An 18349-nucleotide genomic window follows, 5' to 3' on the forward strand; every position below is an offset into this window, starting at 1 on the left:
GGTGGGCAGGGAGGATTGGTTGGGGGGTGGGCAGGGAGGATTGGTTGGGGGGAGGGCAGGGAGAATTGGTTGGGGGGTGGGCAGGGAGGATTGGTTGGGGGGTGGGCAGGGGGGATTGGTTGGGGGGTGGGCAGGGGGGATTGGTTGGGGGGTGGGCAGGGAGGATTGGTTGGGGGGAGGGCAGGGAGAATTGGTTGGGGGGAGGGCAGGGAGAATTGGTTGGGGGGTGGGCAGGGAGGATTGGTTGGGGGGTGGGCAGGGGGGATTGGTTGGGGGATGGGCAGGGAGGATTGGTTGGGGGGAGGGCAGGGGGGATTGGTTGGGGAATGGGCTGGGAGGATTGGTTGGGGGATGGGCAGGGGGGATTGGTTGGGGGATGGGCTGGGGGGATTGGTTGGGGGATGGGCAGGGAGGATTGGTTGGGGGGTGGGCAGGGGGGATCGGGGGAAACTTTTTTTCAATCTCTTACCTTGCCGGAGATGCGATTGTTTTGTGGATCGTATCTCCTGTAGTTCTGCGGCCTAACATCGTGGAGCTGACGGCCTTGCCTGGGACTGACTTTGAGCCCCACCCTGGGCCGTGGACTTACCATCGGCGCCTGCGATCCCTTGCCTGGGATCGACGCTCCAACAGTGGCCTGTGGACTTTAACATCGAGGAGCTCGCAGTCTCGGGTTGAGACCGACGTCGGGAAGCTCCAAAAGCCGCACGACATTCCACTAGCCCCGACCCGGGGTAGGTCACCCGGCACGGGGGAGCTGAGAATTCCCCCCGATGCAGGAGCTTGATTGCCCCGACGAGGAGTCAAGATCGTCCCGTCAACAGAAGGCTCGAGGCCCCCGACCGCTGGAGGACAAAGAAGGGAAGAGATGGAACGTTTTTTTTGCCTTCCATCACAGTGAGGAATGTGGAGGTGTCACTGTGGGGGATGTTCATGTTAACATGTATTTTGTGTCTGTTGCTTTTTATTGTTATGCAGTTCCTCGTGTGTTGCAAAACATACTTGGCTCCTATACTCAATTCCTCTGGCCAACATTCCATTGGCTTTCTTCACTGCCTGCTGTACCTGCATGCTTACTTTCAGTGACTGAAGAACAAGGACACCCAGATCTCGTTGTACGTCCCCTTTTCCTAACTTGACACCATTCAGATAATAATCTGCCTTCCTATTCTTACCACCCAAGTGGATAACCTCACACTTATCCACATTAAACTGCATCTGCCATGGATCATCCGCCCACTCACACAACCTGTCCAAGTCACCCTGCAACCTCATAGTATCCTCCTCACAGTTCACACTGCCACCCAGCTTTGTGTCATCTGCAAATTTGCTAATGGTACTTTTAATCCCTTCATCTAAGTCGTTGGCTAATAAAGTATGATAATGATGATTGTATGTCCACATCACGGTAGTGTGTGGTCCGTGTTGATCTTTAGCTGTAAGCGTGTGCCGTGCACTGTACATTAGTGTGTTGTCTTGTGGTTCTAGTGATCGCCTGCATTGCGTTCAGCCCACGCTTGCTGTGAGGCATTCCATCCCAACGTTTACTGAGAAAATAACTGCTGGCATCACAGGAAAGGCAGTGGTGATAAATGCAATGGAACGCATCCAGCAAGGTTTCCAGAAACGCACAGTGGCCAAGTCACGGGCTCGGAGGGTTACCTGTGAAGATGTCAAGAGATTTGGCAAGAACAACTCGTTTGTGCTGTTCACTGTGGCGGCTGTTGTGGCCGGTAAGTACCAGATGGCCAATCATCCTCAACTCCTCCACTGTGCTGCCAGCACCAGTCTCAGAGACACAGAGAGGAACTCAGCGGGTCAGGCAGCGTCTGTGCAGAAACTCAGTGTGTCAACCCCATGAAACTAATCCCACTGCCCCAATGCCTTGTATCAATCCCACACTAATCCCACTGCCCCACTGCCCTGTATCAATCCCACACTAATCCCAATGCCCTGTATCAATCCCACACTAATCCCACTGCCCCACTGCCCTGTATCAATCCCACACTAATCCCACTGCCCCAATGCCCTGTATCAATCCCACACTAATCCCACTGCCCCACTGCCCTGTATCAATCCCACACTAATCCCACTGCCCCACAGGCCTGGATCAATCCCACACTAATCCCACTGCCCCACTGCCCTGTATCAATCCCACACTAATCCCACACTAATCCCACAGGCCTGTATCAATCCCACACTAATCCCACACTAATCCCACACTAATCCCACTGCCCCACTGCCCTGTATCAATCCCACACTAATCCCACTGCCCTGTATCAATCCCACACTAATCCCACACTAATCCCACACTAATCCCACTGCCCCACTGCCCTGTAACAATCCCACACTAATCCCACACTAATCCCACACTAATCCCACTGCCCCACTGCCCTGTATCAATCCCACACTAATCCCACTGCCCTGTATCAATCCCACACTAATCCCACACTAATCCCACACTAATCCCACTGCCCCACTGCCCTGTAACAATCCCACACTAATCCCACACTAGTCCCACACTAATCCCACACTAATCCCACTGCCCTGTATCAATCCCACACTGATCCCACACTAATCCCACACTAATCCCACACTAATCCCACTGCCCCACTGCCCTGTATCAATCCCACACTAATCCCACACTGATCCCACTGCCCCACAGGCCTGTATCAATCCCACACTAATCCCACACTAATCCCACTGCCCCACTGCCCTGTATCAATCCCACACTAATCCCACTGCCCTGTATCAATCCCACACGAATCCCACTGCCCCACTCTCTCCCCAGAGGCCTGTATTAATCCCACACTAATCCCTCTCACCACAGCCCTGTATTAATCCCAATCCAGTCCTCATCCATTTGCCTTCTGAGGGTGTGCATCAATGTGAAACTGAAGCATGGCCTTGCCCCCCCCCCCCCCCCCCCGCTCCTGGTCACACAGGGGTCTCCTTCATGTCAAGGTTCTGTAGGATGTGAACATGGCCTTCCCTGCCTCGCCACCATCCATGTCCTTCTTGTTGGTGGACTCTAATGTCCCTCCACCCCTCCCTACTGGGCCCAAAGGACCACAGCACATCTGCTCGTCTGGTTTCTGTGCCGCAGGTGTGGGCGGGAGTCCTGCCCGGCTGGTTTAGTTTAGTTTAGTTTAGTTTAGTTTAGTTTAGTTTAGTTTAGTTTAGTTTAGTTAACCCAACAAACAGCTTATAATGAATGGCTTGTTTCCTTTCTCATTGTTACTTTTTTCCATATCTTTCATCCATTGTTCTATATCTCTCCACATCAACACCTATAACTCTCATTGCCCTGTCCCATGACTTTCAGTCTGAAGAAACGTCTGGACCCGAAACGTCACCCATCCCTTCTCTCCAGAGATGCTACCTGTCCTGCTGAGTTACTCCAGCTTTTTGTGTCTACCTTTGGTTTAAACCAGCACCTGCCCTTCCTCCACGCAGAACATCGATCACCTATTTATGTTTGTTTAGTTTAGTTTCATTTAGTTTAGAGATACAGCGTGGAAACAGGCCCTTTTGTCCCACCGGGTCCGCGCCGACCAGCGATCCCCGCACACTAACACTATCCTACACACACCAGGAAGAATTGTTTTTTTACATTTACCAATCCAATTAACCTACAAACCTGCACGCCTTTGGAGTGGGAGGAAACCGGAGATCTCGGAGAAAACCCACGCAGGTCACGAGCAGAACGTACAAACTCCGTACAGACAGCGCCCTTAGTGGGGATGGAACCCGGGTCTCCGGCGCTGCATTCGCTGTAAGGCAGCAACTCTACCACTGCGCCACCGTGCCGCCACCTGTGGTCTAACTCTGCCTCTCTCTCTCCAGGCGTTGTGCTGGGCTTCTGTCTCAGGAAATACCACATGACCTATCGTCAGGTGAAGTACTTCTCGTTCCCCGGAGAGCTACTGATGCGCATGTTACAGATGTTGGTGATGCCGCTCATCATCTCCAGCTTGGTGACAGGTATGGACTCCACTCATGTCCCACGGAGCAAGATGGTGATCTCCCCCTCGATACCCTCCCCATGTTCATTCAGCGAGACGGCCACAAGTGGTGCCTTGCCCTCCATGCTGAGGGATGTCGTCCTTGCTATTGAGGCAGTGCAGCGTAGGTTCACCAGGTTAACCCCCGGGATGGCGGGACTGTCAAATGGGGAAAGATTAGAAAGACTGGGCTTGTATTCACTGGAGTTTAGACAGATGAGAGGGGATCTGACAGAGACAATAGACAATAGACAATAGACAATAGGTGCAGGAGGAGGCCATTCGGCCCTTCGAGCTAGCACCACCATTCAATGTGATCATGGCTGATCATTCTCAATCAGTACCCCGTTCCTGCCTTCTCCCCATACCCCCTGACTCCGCTATCCTTAAGAGCTCTATCCAGCTCTCTCTTGAATGCATTCAGAGAATTGGCCTCCATTGCCTTCTGAGGCAGAGAATTCCACAGATTCACAACTCTCTGACTGAAAAAGTTTTTCCTCATCTCAGTTCTAAATGGCCTACCCCTTATTCTTAAACTGTGGCCCCTTGTTCTGGACTCCCCCAACATTGGGAACATGTTTCCTGCCTCTACCGTGTCCAACCCCTTAATAATCTTATACGTTTCGATAAGATCTCCTCTCATCCTTCTAAATTCCAGTGTATACAAGCCTAGTCGCTCCAGTCTTTCAACATACGACAGTCCCGCCATTCAGGGAATTAACCTAGTAAACCTACACTGCACGCCCTCAATAGGAAGAATAACCTTCCTCAAATTTGGAGACCAAAACTGCACACATTACTCCAGGTGCGGTCTCACTAGGGCCCTGTACAACTGCAGAAGGACCTCTTTGCTCCTATACTCAACTCCTCTTGTTATGAAGGCCAACATTCCATTGGCCTTCTTCACTGCCTGCTGTACCTGCATGCTTCATTTCAGTGACTGATGCACTAGGACACCCAGATCTCGTTGTACGTCCCCTGTTCCTAACTGGACACCATTCAGATAATACTCTGCCTTCTTATTCTTACCACCAATGTGGATAACCTCACACTTATCCACATTAAACTGCATTTGCCATGCATCCGCCCACTCACACAACCTGTCCAAGTCACCCTGCAACCTCATAGCATCTTCCTCACAGTTCACACTACCACCCAGCTTTGTATCATCTGCAAATTTGCTAATGGTACTTTTAATCCCTTCATCCAAGTCATTAATGTATATTGTAAATAGCTGCGGTCCCAGCACCGAGCCTTGCGGTACCCCACTAGTTGCTGCCTGCCATTCTGAAAGGGATCCATTTATTCCCTACTCTTTGTTTCCTGTCTGCCAACCAATCCTTTATATATGTCAGTACTCTACCCTGAATACATGTGCTCTAATTTTGCCCACTAATCTCCTATGTGGGACCTTATCAAAGATCTCCAGAAAGTCCAGCTCCCTTGTCCATTTTCCTAGTTACAATCTCAAAAGATTCGAGAAGATTAGTCAAGCATGATTTCCCCTTCGTAAATCCATGCTGACTCGGACCGATCCTGTTACTGCTATCCAAATGTTCCGCAATTTCTTCTTTTATAATTGAGTCCAGCATCTTCCCCACCACTATAGTCTGGTTAACTGGTCTATAATTTCCTGTTTTCTCTCTCCCTCCTTTCTTAAAAAGTGGGATAACATTAGCTACCTTCCAATCCACAGGAACTGATCCTGAATCTATAGAAATTTGGAAAATGATCACCAATGCGTTCACGATTTCTAGAGCCACCTCCTTAAGTACCCTAGGATGCAGACCACCAGGCCCTGGGGATTTATCAGCCTTCAGTCCCATCAGTCTACCCAAAACCATTTCCTGCCTGATTTGAATTTCCTTCAGTTCCTCCGTCACCCTAGGATCTCTGGCCACTAGAACATCTGGGAGATTGTTTGGGTCTTCCTTAGTGAAGACAGACCCAAAGTACCTGTTCAACTCATCTGCCATTTCCATGTTCCTCTTAATAAATTCACCTGCTTCTGTCTTCAAGGGACCCACATTTGTCTTAACTATTTTCTTCCTCTTCACGTACCTAAAGAAGCTTTATATTATTGGCTAGCTTATCTTTGTACCTCATCTTTTCTCCCCGTATTGCCTTTTTAGTTATCTTCTGATGTTCTTTAAAAGAGTCCCAATCCTCTGGCTTCCCGCTCATCTTTGCTATGTTCTACTTCTTCTCTTTTATTTTTATACTGTCCTTGACTTCCCTTGTCAGCCACGGTCGCCTCTTACTCCCCTTTGAATCTTTCTTCCTCTTTGGAATGAACTGATCCTGCACCTTCTGTATTATTCCCAGAAATACCTGCCATTGCTGTTCCACCGTCTTCCCTGCTAGGATCGCTTTCCAGTCAACTCTGGCCAGCTCCTGCCTCATGCCTCCATAGTTGACTGTAACACTGAAACTTCCGATTTTAACTTCTCCCTCTCAAATTGTAGATTAAAACTGATCATATTATGAACACTGCCTCCTAATGGCTCTTTTGCCTTGAGTTCCCTTTTCAAATCCGGTTCATTACACAACACTAAATCCAGAATTGCCTTCTCCCTGGTAGGCTCCAGCACAAGCTGCTCTAAGAATCCATCTCAGAGGCACTCCACAAACTCCCTTTCTTGGGGTCCATTACCTGATTCTATGTATAAAATTATAAAAGGACTGGACAAGCTAGATGCAGGAAAAATGTTCTCAATGTTGGGGAAGTCCAGAACCAGGGGCCACAGTCTAAGAATAAAGAGGAGGCCATTTAAAACTGAGGTGAGAAGAAACTTTTTCACCCAGAGAGTTGTGAATTTGTGGAATTCTCTGCCACAGAGGGCAGTGGAGGCCAAATCACTGGATTAATTTAAATGAGAGTTAGATAGAGCTCTCGGGGCTAGTGGAATCAAGGGATATGGGGAGAACGCAGGAGGACTCCAGCACCTGTTTTCTATGTTTCTATGGTTACATTGGAGAGTTTGGACAAACTTGGAATGTTTTCTCTGGAACTTTGAAGGTTGAGAGAAACCTGATAAACATAGAAACAAAAAAACATAGAAAATAGGTGCAGGAACCCGTGCCTGCCTTCTCCCCATATCATAGAAACATAGAAACATAGAAACATAGAAAATAGGTGCAGGAGTAGGCCATTCGGCCCTTCGAGCCTGCATCGCCATTCAATATGATCATGGCTGATCATCCAACTCAGTATCCCGTACCTGCCTTCTCTCCATACCCCTTGATTCCACTAGCCCCCAGAACTCTATCTAACTCTCTTTTAAATTCATCCAGTGATTTGGCCTCCACTGCCCTCTGTGGCAGAGAATTCCACAAATTCACAACTGCCTGGGTGAAAAAGTTTTTTCTCACCTCAGTTTTAAACGGCCTCCCCTTTATTCTTAGACTGTGGCCCCTGGTTCTGGACTCCCCCAACATTGGGAACATTTTTCCTGCATCTCGCTTGTCCAGTCCTTTCATAATTTTATACGTTTCTATAAGGTCCCCTCTCATCCTTCTAAAGATGCCCAGTCTTTCCAATCCAACTACTAACCAGCGGTAGAGTTGCTGCCTTACTGCGCTTACAGCACGATAGACCCGGGTTCCATCCCGACTACGGGCGCTGTCTGTATGGAGTTTGTGCGTTCTCCCCGTGACCTGCGTGGGTTTTCTCCAGGATCTTCAGTTTCCTCCCACACTCCAAAGATGTACAGGTTTTTAGGTTAATTGTCTAGGTATAAATGTAAACTGTCCCCAGTGTATGTAGGGTAGTGTTAGTGTGCATGGTCAGTGTGGACTTGGTGGGCCGAAGGGCATGTTTCTAGTGCCCTCCATAATGTTTGGGACAAAGTCCCATCATTTATTTATTTGTCTCTGTTCTCCACAATTTGAGATTTGTAATAGAAAAAAAATCACATGTGGTTAAAGTGCACATTGTCAGATTTTAATAAAAGCCATTTTTATACATTTTGGTTTCACCATGTAGAAATCACAGCAGTGTTTATACATAGTCCCCCCATTTCAGGGCACCATAATGTTTGGGACACAGCAATGTCATGTAAATGAAAGTAGTCATGTTTAGTATTTTGTTGCATACCCTTTGCATGCAATGACTGCTTGAAGTCTGCGATTCATGGACATCACCAGTTGCTGGGTGTCTTCTCTGGTGAAGCTCTGCCAGGCCTGTATTGCAGCCATCTTTAGCTTATGCTTGTTTTGGGGGCTCATCCCCCTCAGTTTTCTCTTCATCATATAAAAGGCATGCTCAATTGGGTTCAGATCAGGCGATTGACTTGGCCACTCAAGAATTTACCATTTTTTAGCTTTGAAAAACTCCTTTGTTGCTTTAGCAGTATGTTTGGGGTCATTGTCTTGCTGTAGAATGAACCGCCGGCCAATGAGTTTTGAGGCATTTGTTTGAACTTGAGCAGATAGGATGTGTCTATACACTTCAGAATTCATTATGTTACTACCATCAGCAGTTGTATCATCAATGAAGATAAGTGAGCCAGTACCTTCAACAGCCATACATGCCCAGGCCATAACACCCCCACCACCGTGTTTCACAGATGAGGTGGTATGCTTTGGATCTTGGGCAGTTCCATCTCTCCTCCAGACTTTGCTCTTGCCATCAAAGGTATCACAAAAAGCTGGAGTAACTCAGCGGGTCAGGCAACATCTCAGGAGAGAAGGAATGGGTGACATTTTGGGTCGAGACCCTTCTTCAGACTGATGTCAGGGGAGGGGGCGGGACAAAGATTGGATGTAGTAGGAGACAGGAAAACAGTGGGAGAACTGGGAAGGGGAGGGGAAGAGATGGACAGAGGAACTATCTGAAGTTAGAGAAGTCAATGTTCATACCGCTGGGCTGCAAGCTGCCCAAGCAAAATATGAGATGCTGTTCCTCCAATTTCCGGTGGGCCTCACTATGGCACTGGAGGAGGCCCATGACAGAAAGGTCAGACTGGGAGTGGGAGGGGGAGTTGAAGTGCTGAGCCACTGGGAGATCAGGTTGGTTAAGGCGGACTGAGCGAAGGTGTTGAGCGAAGCGATCGCCGAGCCTGCGTTTGGTCTCGCCGATGTAGAGAAATTGACATCTGGAACAGCGGATACAATAGATGAGGTTGGAGGAGGTGCCGGTGAACCTTTGTCTCACCTGGAAAGACTGTTTGGGTCCTTGGATGGAGTTGAGGGGGGAGGTAATGGGACAGGTGTTGCATTTCCTGCGGTTGCAGAGGAAAGTGCCCGGGGAGGGTGTGGTTTGGGTAGGAAGGGACGAGTGGACCAGGGAGTTATAGAGGGAACGGTCTCTGCGGAACGCAGAAAGAGGAGGGGATGGGAAGATATGGCCAGTGGTGGGGTCCTGTTGTAGGTGACGGAAATGTTGGCGGATGATTTGTTGGATACGCTGGCTGGTGGGGTGGAAGGTGAGAACGAGGGGGATTTTGTCCTTTTTACGAATGGGGGGAGGGGGAGCAAGAGCGGAGCTGCGGGATATAGAAGAGACCCTAGTGAGAGCCTCATCTATAATGGAAGAGGGGAAGCCGTGTGTCCTAAAGAATGAGGACATCTCTGAAGCCCTAGTGTGAAACACCTCATCCCGGGCGCAGATGCGGCGTAGATGGAGGAATTGGGAGTAGGAGATAGACTTTTTGCAGGGGACCGGGTGGGAAGAAGTGTAGTCCAGATAGCTGTGGGAGTCAGTGGGTTTATAGTAGATGTCCATCACTAGTCTGTCTCCTGTGATGGAGATGGTGAGGTCCAGAAACGGTAGGGAGATGTCGGAGATAGTCCAAGTATATTTAGGAGCAGGATGGAAATTAGTGGTGAAATGTATGAAGTCAGTGAGTTCTGCATGGGTGCAAGAGGTAGCACCAATGCAGTCGTCAATGTAGCGGAGGTAGAGTTCGGGGATAGTCTGGAACAGGGATTGTTCGACGTACCCGACAAAGAGGCAGGCTACCCGACAAAGAGTGCCCATAGCTACGCCTCTGGTTTGGAGGAAGTGGGAGGAGTCAAAGGCGGAGGAGAGTGTTAGTAGATGGAGATTGACTGGTTCTACAGTCGAGGAAGAAACGGAGGGCTTCGAGACCATCCTTGTGGGGGATGGAAGTGTAGAGTGACTGGACATCCTTGGTAAAGATGAGGGAGTGGGGGCCTGGGAACCGGAAGTTATTGAGGAGACGGAGGGCATGTGAGGTGTCTAGTGAACCTACGCTGCACTCCCTCAATAGCAAGAATGTCCTTCCTCAAATTATGAGACCAAAACTGCACACAGTACTCCAGGTGCGGTCTCACCAGGGCCCTGTACAACTGCAGAAGGACCTCTTTACTCCTATACTCAGATCCTCCTGTTATGAAGGCCAACATTCCATTTGCAATAACTACCATCCTCTGCCTCCTGTCACCAGCCCCAGTGCCAGCACAACACTGGTGACTGCACCTGTTCACCCCGCCACCCTCTGTCTCCCGTTACCAGCCCCAGTGCCAGCACAACACTGGTGACTGCACCTGTTCACCCCGCCACTCTCTGCCTCCCGTTACCAGCCCCAGTGCCAGCACAACACTGGTGACTGCACCTGTTCACCCCGCCACTCTCTGCCTCCTGTTACCAGCCCCAGTGCCAGCACAACACTGGTGACTGCACCTGTTCACCGCCACTCTCTGCCTCCCGTCACCAGCCCCAGTGCCAGCACAACACTGGTGACTGCACCTGTTCACCCCGCCACTCTCTGCCTCCTGTTACCAGCCCCAGTGCCAGCACAACACTGGTGACTGCACCTGTTCACCCCGCCACTCTCTGCCTCCTGTCACCAGCCCCAGTGCCAGCACAACACTGGTGACTGCACCTGTTCACCCCGCCACCCTCTGTCTCCCGTTACCAGCCCCAGTGCCAGCACAACACTGGTGACTGCACCTGTTCACCCCGCCACCCTCTGTCTCCCGTCACCAGCCCCAGTGCCAGCACAACACTGGTGACTGCACCTGTTCACCCCGCCACTCTCTGCCTCCCGTCACCAGCCCCAGTGCCAGCACAACACTGGTGACTGCACCTGTTCACCCCGCCACTCTCTGCCTCCCGTTACCAGCCCCAGTGCCAGCACAACACTGGTGACTGCACCTGTTCACCGCGCCACTCTCTGCCTCCCGTCACCAGCCCCAGTGCCAGCACAACACTGGTGACTGCACCTGTTCACCGCCACTCTCTGCCTCCTGTCACCAGCCCCAGTGCCAGCACAACACTGGTGACTGCACCTGTTCACCCCGCCACCCTCTGTCTCCCGTTACCAGCCCCAGTGCCAGCACAACACTGGTGACTGCACCTGTTCACCCCGCCACCCTCTGTCTCCCGTTACCAGCCCCAGTGCCAGCACAACACTGGTGACTGCACCTGTTCACCGCCACTCTCTGCCTCCCGTCACCAGCCCCAGTGCCAGCACAACACTGCTGACTGCACCTGTTCCCCGCCACTCTCTGCCTCCCGTCACCAGCCCCAGTGCCAGCACAACACTGGTGACTGCACCTGTTCACCCCGCCACTCTCTGCCTCCCGTCACCAGCCCCAGTGCCAGCACAACACTGGTGACTGCACCTGTTCACCCCGCCACCCTCTGTCTCCCGTTACCAGCCCCAGTGCCAGCACAACACTGGTGACTGCACCTGTTCACCCCGCCACTCTCTGCCTCCTGTCACCAGCCCCAGTGCCAGCACAACACTGGTGACTGCACCTGTTCACCCCGCCACTCTCTGCCTCCTGTCACCAGCCCCAGTGCCAGCACAACACCGGTGACTGCACCTGTTCACCGCCACTCTCTGCCTCCCGTCACCAGCCAGCTTTGCACTCAGTTCACCAACACGCCCTCTGTGCTGCCCGGACGATGCTGGCTTCGTTGTGACGTTTGAATGCGTGCTCCACCTTTTGTTCATGCAGGAATGGCTGCTCTGGACAGCAAGGCGTCTGGGAGGATGGGTCTGCGTGCAGTGGTGTACTACACCACCACCACTGTGCTGGCCGTCATAACCGGCATCACCATGGTGCTGGTCATACACCCTGGGGGAGGGGGCAAGGAGAAAATGCACCGCGAGGGCAAGATCGAGAAGGTCCACTCCACCGATGCCTTCATGGATTTGGTCAGGTCTGCAACCTTCTTTGTTTAGTTTAGAGATACAGCGCGGAAACAGGCCCTTCGGCCCACCGGGTCCGCACCGACCAGCAATCCCCGCACATTAACACCATCCCACACCCACTAGGGACAGTTTTTACATTTACCAATCCAATTAACCTACAAACCTGCACGTCTTTGGAGTGTGGGAGGAAACCAAAGATCTCGGAGAAAACCCACGCAGGTCACGGGGAGAACGTACAAACTCCATACAGACAGCACCCGTAGTCGGGATGGAACCCGGGTCTCCGGCGCTGCATTCGCTGTAAGGCGGCAACTCTACCGCTGCGCCAGATGCTGATTTAAATCGAAGGTAGACACAACATGCTGGAGTAAGACTGAAGAAGGGCCTCGACCCGAAACGTCACCCAATCCTTCTCTCCACAGATGCTGCCTGACCCGCTGAGTTACTCCAGCACTCTGTGAAACGTCACCCAATCCTTCTCTCCACAGATGCTGCCTGACCCGCTGAGTTACTCCAGCACTCTGTGAAACGTCACCTGTCCATGTTCTCCACAGATGCTGCCCGACCCACTGAGTTACTCCAGCACTGTGTGAAACGTCACCTATCCATGTTCTCCACAGATGCTGCCTGACCCACTGAGTTACTCCAGCACTCTGTGTCTACCTTCTCCACACTCCTTCCAGCTTAATGACATCATCCCTGTAGCACGGTGACCAATACTGAACACAATACTCCAAATGTGACTTCAGCAACATCTTGGTTAACTGCAACAAAACGGCCAACTTCTCTACTCAATACCCTACCGGATGAAGGCCAGTGTGTCAATGGTCTTTTTGCCCTTCCTCTCCACCAGTCATGCCACACTCTGGGAACTATGTCCCTATAATAGACAATAGACAATAGGGGCAGGAGGAGGCCATTCGGCCCTTCGAGCCAGCATCGCCATTTAATGTGATCATGGCTGATCATTCTCAATCAGTACCCCATTCCTGCCTTCTCCCCATACCCCCTGACTCCGCTATCTTTAAGAGCTCTATCTAGCTCTCTCTTGAATGCATTCAGAGGATTGGCCTCCACTGCATTCTGAGGCAGAGAATTCCACAGATTCACAACTTTCTGACCAAAAAAGGTTTTCCTCATCTCAGTTCTAAATGGCCTACCCCTTATTCTTAAACTGTGGCTCCTTGTTCTGGACTCCCCCAATATTGGGAACACGTTTCCTGCCTCTAACATGTCCAACCCCTTAATAATCTTATACGTTTCAATAAGATCCCCTCTCATCCTTCTAAATGCCAGTGTATACAAGCCTAGTTGCTCCAGTCTTTCAACATATGACAGTCCCGCCATTCCGGGAATTAACCTAGTAAACCTACGCTGCACGCCCTCAATAGCAAGAATATCCTTCCTCAAATTTGGAGACCAAAACTGCACACAGTACTCCAGGTGCGGTCTCACTAGGGCCCTGTACAACTGCAGAAGGACCTCTTTGCTCCTGTACTCAACTCCTCTTGTTATGAAGGCCAACATTCCATTGGCTGATGTTGCATCTCCTCTTAACTTGCTCATCCCCAACCTCTGTACCATTAGCAGTCTTGTCACACACCTCTCTGTCCCTTCCACTGTTATTAACATGAATCAGGTTTTCCCTGTTATTAGTCACTGATTGCTGACCTGATATGTTTTATTATCCCAAGTTTAGCATATAAAATCATGAGAGGAATAGATCGGGTAGATGCACATTTACCCAGAGTAGGAGTATCGAGGACCAGAGGACATAGGTTCAAGGTGAAGGGGAAAAGATTTAATAGGAATCCGAGGGGTAACTTTTCCACACAGAGGGTGGTGGGTGAATGGAACAAGCTGCCAGAGGAGGTAGTTGAAGCTGGGACTATCCTATCGTTTAAGTAACAGTTGGACAGGTACATGGATAGGACAGGTTTGGAGGGATGTGGACCAAGCGCAGGCAAGTGGGACTACTGTAGCTGGGACATGTTGGCAAGTTGAGCCAAAGGGCCTGTTTCCACACTGTATCACTCTGTGACTCTATGAAGGGCCTGTTTCCACACTGTATCACTCTGTGACTCTATGAAGGGCCTGTTTCCACACTGTATCACTCTGTGACTCTATGAAGGGCCTGTTTCCACACTGTATCACTCTGTGACTCTATGAAGGGCCTGTTTCCACACTGTATCACTCTGTGACTCTATGAAGGGCCTGTTTCCACACTGTATCACTCTGTGACTCTATGAAGGGCCTGTTTCCACTCTGTGACTCTATGAAGGGCCTGTTTCCACACTGTATCACTCTGTGACTCTATGAAGGGCCTGTTTCCACACTGTGTCACTCTGTGACTCTATGACTCTGTTGATTTTGCGCAGCTGAGCTGGTGGCTGGAGGAGGTGTCCCCACACTGTTGTGTTTCAAGCCCAGCCCGGGTGATCCAAGCTGACAGAGGGAGAGGGACTGAGTGCAATCTCTGGCACCAAATGCATCTCTGTAACACTGATCTCTTTACTTCACAGGAACATGTTTCCCCCGAATCTGGTTGAAGCTTGCTTTAAACAGGTAAGTGTCAGCACAGGGCGTCACGGTGGTGCAGCGGTAGAGTTGCTGCCTTACAGCGAATGCAGCGCAGGTGACCTGGGTTCCATCCCGACTACGGGTGCTGTCTGCACGGAGTTTGTACGTTCTCCCCGTGACCTGCGTGGGTTTTCTCCAAGATGTTCGGTTTGCTCCCACACTCCAAAGACGTGCAGGTTTGTAGGTTAATTGGCTTGGTAAATGTAAAAACTGTCCCTAGTGGGTGTAGGATAGTGTTAATGTGCGGGGATCGCTGGTCGGCGCGGACCCAGTGGGCCGTAGGGCCTGTTTCTGCGCTGTATCTCTAAACTCTAAACACATTGGCCAAGTTTGCGGATGATACGAATATAGTGGAGGGGAAGGTGGTGTAGAGAAAGCAGGGACTCTGCAGAAGGACTTGGACAGGTTGGGAGAGTGGGAAGAGAAGTGGCAGATGGAATACAGTGGAGCAAAGCATATGGAGTCTTGCATTTTGGTACACAAAAACAAGGATATAATGCTGAGGCTCTACAAGGCGCTGGTCAGACCACATATGTAGCATTGTGAACAATTCTGGGGCCCATGTCTGAGGAAGGATGTGCTGGCGCTGGAGATAGACCAGAGGAGGTTTACGAGCCTCAGAATAAAAGGATGTTCCCTTGAGAAGGAGATGAGGAGGAATATCTTTAGTCAGGGGGTGGCGAATCTGTGGAATTCATTGCCACAGAAGGCTGTGGAGGCCGTCAGTGGATATTTTTAAGGTGAAGATAGATAGATTGTTGATCAGTACATGTGTCAGGGGTTATGGGGAGAAGGCAGGAGAATGCGGTTGAGAGGGAGAGATAGATCAGCCGTGATTGAATGGCGGAGTGGACTTGATGGGCCGAATGGCCTAATTCTGCTCCGATAACCTTTGAAGATGAACTCATCAAGAGGACCTGGCACCTCCTTCTGGCATTTAACAGCATCCCCATTACCAAGTTCCCACCACCAAAGCCCTGTGCCAGCCACATAAAGACTGTGGATACAACAGGCCAGGGGCTGAGAATCCCGACTCACCTCCTGACTGGTACTGGCACATCAGATGTGCAACGGCACTCTCACAGAACAGATCAGTCATCATCGGCGGTCACTCGAAGCGGTCCCTTTATGGTCGGACGCCTGTGTGTGACTTTGTTTAACGTGGGGAGACTGGTGCACAGACAGACAGCCACCACACGGTCCTTGACAGATCTGGGTCAGGATCCAGTGGCGTGGAGTCCAAGACGACCGGGGGCCCTTTTCTGCAGCAGCCTTCATCCATCCGCCTTCCCACCCGTTGTGACGCTCCACTAAAGTCAGCCATCATCCTCCGCCTGTTCTGCAAGGATGTCCTTTCTCAAATTAGGAGAACAAAACTGCACACAGTACTCCAGGTGCGGTCTTACCAGGGCCCTATACAACTGCAGAAGGACCTCTTTACTCCGATACTCAAATCCTCTCGTTATGAAGGCCAACATGCCATTAGCTATCTTCACTGCCTGCTGTACCTGCACGCTTACTTTCAGAAACTCCTGATGCATTATGCACTTCACTGGTGGGCTCACGAATCTCCCGGCTTCAGGCATCTCCATCTCCAATGCTCATACTTCCTTGTGGTGCAGGAGGAGGCCATTCAGCCCATCATGTCCATGCTGGCTCTCAGAGCACCCCTTCAGGTCCCATTGACCGCTCACATGTCCAGCAACTGCCACCCCAGCATTGTCACCACCTGCCCAAAATGGGGACCACGTACAGAGAGCACTGAACCCACTCACCTGCACGTCTTGCAGATGTGGGAGGGAACCAGAGCACCTGGAGAAAACCTACCTGGTGACAGGGAGAATGGGCCACGTCCACACTGACTGCAGGTGAGGTCTGGATCGAACCCGGGTCTCTGGTGCTGTCAGGCAGCAGCACTACCTGCTGCAACTGTCCGCCGTGCAGTTAGTTTAGTTTAGTTTAGTCTTGAGACAGCGCGGAAACAGGCCCTTCGGCCCACCAGGTCCGCGCCGCCCAGCGATCCCCGCACACTAACACTATCCTACACACACTAGGGACAATTTTTACATTTACCAAACCAATTAACCTACAAACCTGCACATCTTTGGAGTGTGGGAGGAAACCGAAGATCTCGGAGAAAACCCACGCAGGTCACGGGGAGAACGTACAAACTCCGTACAGACAGCGCCCGTAGTCGTGATCGAACCCGGGTCTCCGGCGCTGAATTCACTGTAAGGCGGCAAATCTAACGTTGTACCACCGTGACCGCCACACACACTGGCCCGTCTCACACCTACACACTGGCCCATCACAACACCGGCCCATCACACACACCAGCCCATCACACACACCGGCCCATCACACACACTGGCCCATCACACACACCGGCCCATCACACACACCGGCCCATCACACACACCGGCCCATCACACACACCGGCCCATCACACACACCGGCCCATCACACACACCGGCCCATCACACACACCGGCCCATCACACAGACCGGCCCATCACACACACCGGCCCATCACACACACCGGCCCATCACACACCTACACACCGGCCCATCATACAGACCGGCCCATCACACAGACCGGCCCATCACACACACCGGCCCATCACACACACCGGCCCATCACACACCTACACACCGGCCCATCACACACACCGGCCCATCACACACACCGGCCCATCACACACACCGGCCCATCACACACCTACACACCGGCCCATCATACAGACCGGCCCATCACACAGACCGGCCCATCACACAGACCGGCCCATCACACACACCGGCCCATCACACACACCGGCCCATCACACACCTACACACTGGCCCATCACACAGACCGGCCCATCACACACACCGGCCCATCACACAGACCGGCCCATCACACACACCGGCCCATCACACACACCGGCCCATCACACACACCGGCCCATCACACACACCGGCCCATCACACACCTACACACTGGCCCATCACACAGACCGGCCCATCATACAGACCGGCCCATCACACACACCGGCCCATCACACACACCGGCCCATCACACACACCGGCCCATCACACACACCGGCCCATCACACAGACCGGCCCATCACACACACCGGCCCATCACACACCTACACACCGGCCCATCACACACACCGGCCCATCACACACACCGGCCCATCACACACACCGGCCCATCACACACACCGGCCCATCACACACACCGGCCCATCACACACACCCACCATCTCTGAGTTGCGTGGAATCACGACTGATGGCTGCATGTCCTCTGTGTTTAGTTTAAAACAGGTTACGACAAGAGGAAGGTGAGCCGAGCGTCACTGGGCAACACGAGCCATGGGCCAGCGCTGCTCATCAACAATGTCACCCAGGTGATGAAGCTGCTGCTGGAGGCCAGAGAGGAGCTGGTCCCTGTCCCTGGCTCCGTCAACTCTGTCAACGCTCTGGGCTTGGTGGTCTTCTCCATCAGCTTCGGTCTGGTCATCGGAGCCATGAAGGGGGAGGGGAGACCTGTCGGAGAATTCTTCAACTGTCTCAACGAAGCCATCATGCGCCTGGTGTCTGTTGTCACATGGTACTGCTTGCAGTTAACGTCAATGTGGACCTCAGTCAAAGCTTGCTC

At 51.7% G+C, this 18349-nt stretch overlaps 1 protein-coding gene across 3 annotated transcripts in view; it reads left to right on the plus strand.

The window, feature by feature from the left end:
* Positions 1-1597: 1597 nt before the first annotated feature.
* Positions 1598-18349, plus strand: part of LOC144592291 (excitatory amino acid transporter 1-like) — a 29486-nt gene continuing 12734 nt past the window's right edge. For 2 of the 3 annotated variants that reach the window (XM_078396815.1, XM_078396816.1), the window contains exons 1-5: positions 1598-1733; positions 3847-3984; positions 11934-12138; positions 14653-14695; positions 18006-18301. In XM_078396815.1, the coding sequence (XP_078252941.1) occupies positions 1598-1733; positions 3847-3984; positions 11934-12138; positions 14653-14695; positions 18006-18301 (818 nt within the window). The remainder of the gene's footprint in view (positions 1734-3846; positions 3985-11933; positions 12139-14652; positions 14696-18005; positions 18302-18349) is intronic. The other variant, XM_078396817.1, reaches the window with a different exon arrangement.

Source organism: Rhinoraja longicauda, chromosome 3 (assembly GCF_053455715.1).
Source record: "Rhinoraja longicauda isolate Sanriku21f chromosome 3, sRhiLon1.1, whole genome shotgun sequence".
Lineage (NCBI taxonomy): Eukaryota > Metazoa > Chordata > Chondrichthyes > Rajiformes > Arhynchobatidae > Rhinoraja > Rhinoraja longicauda.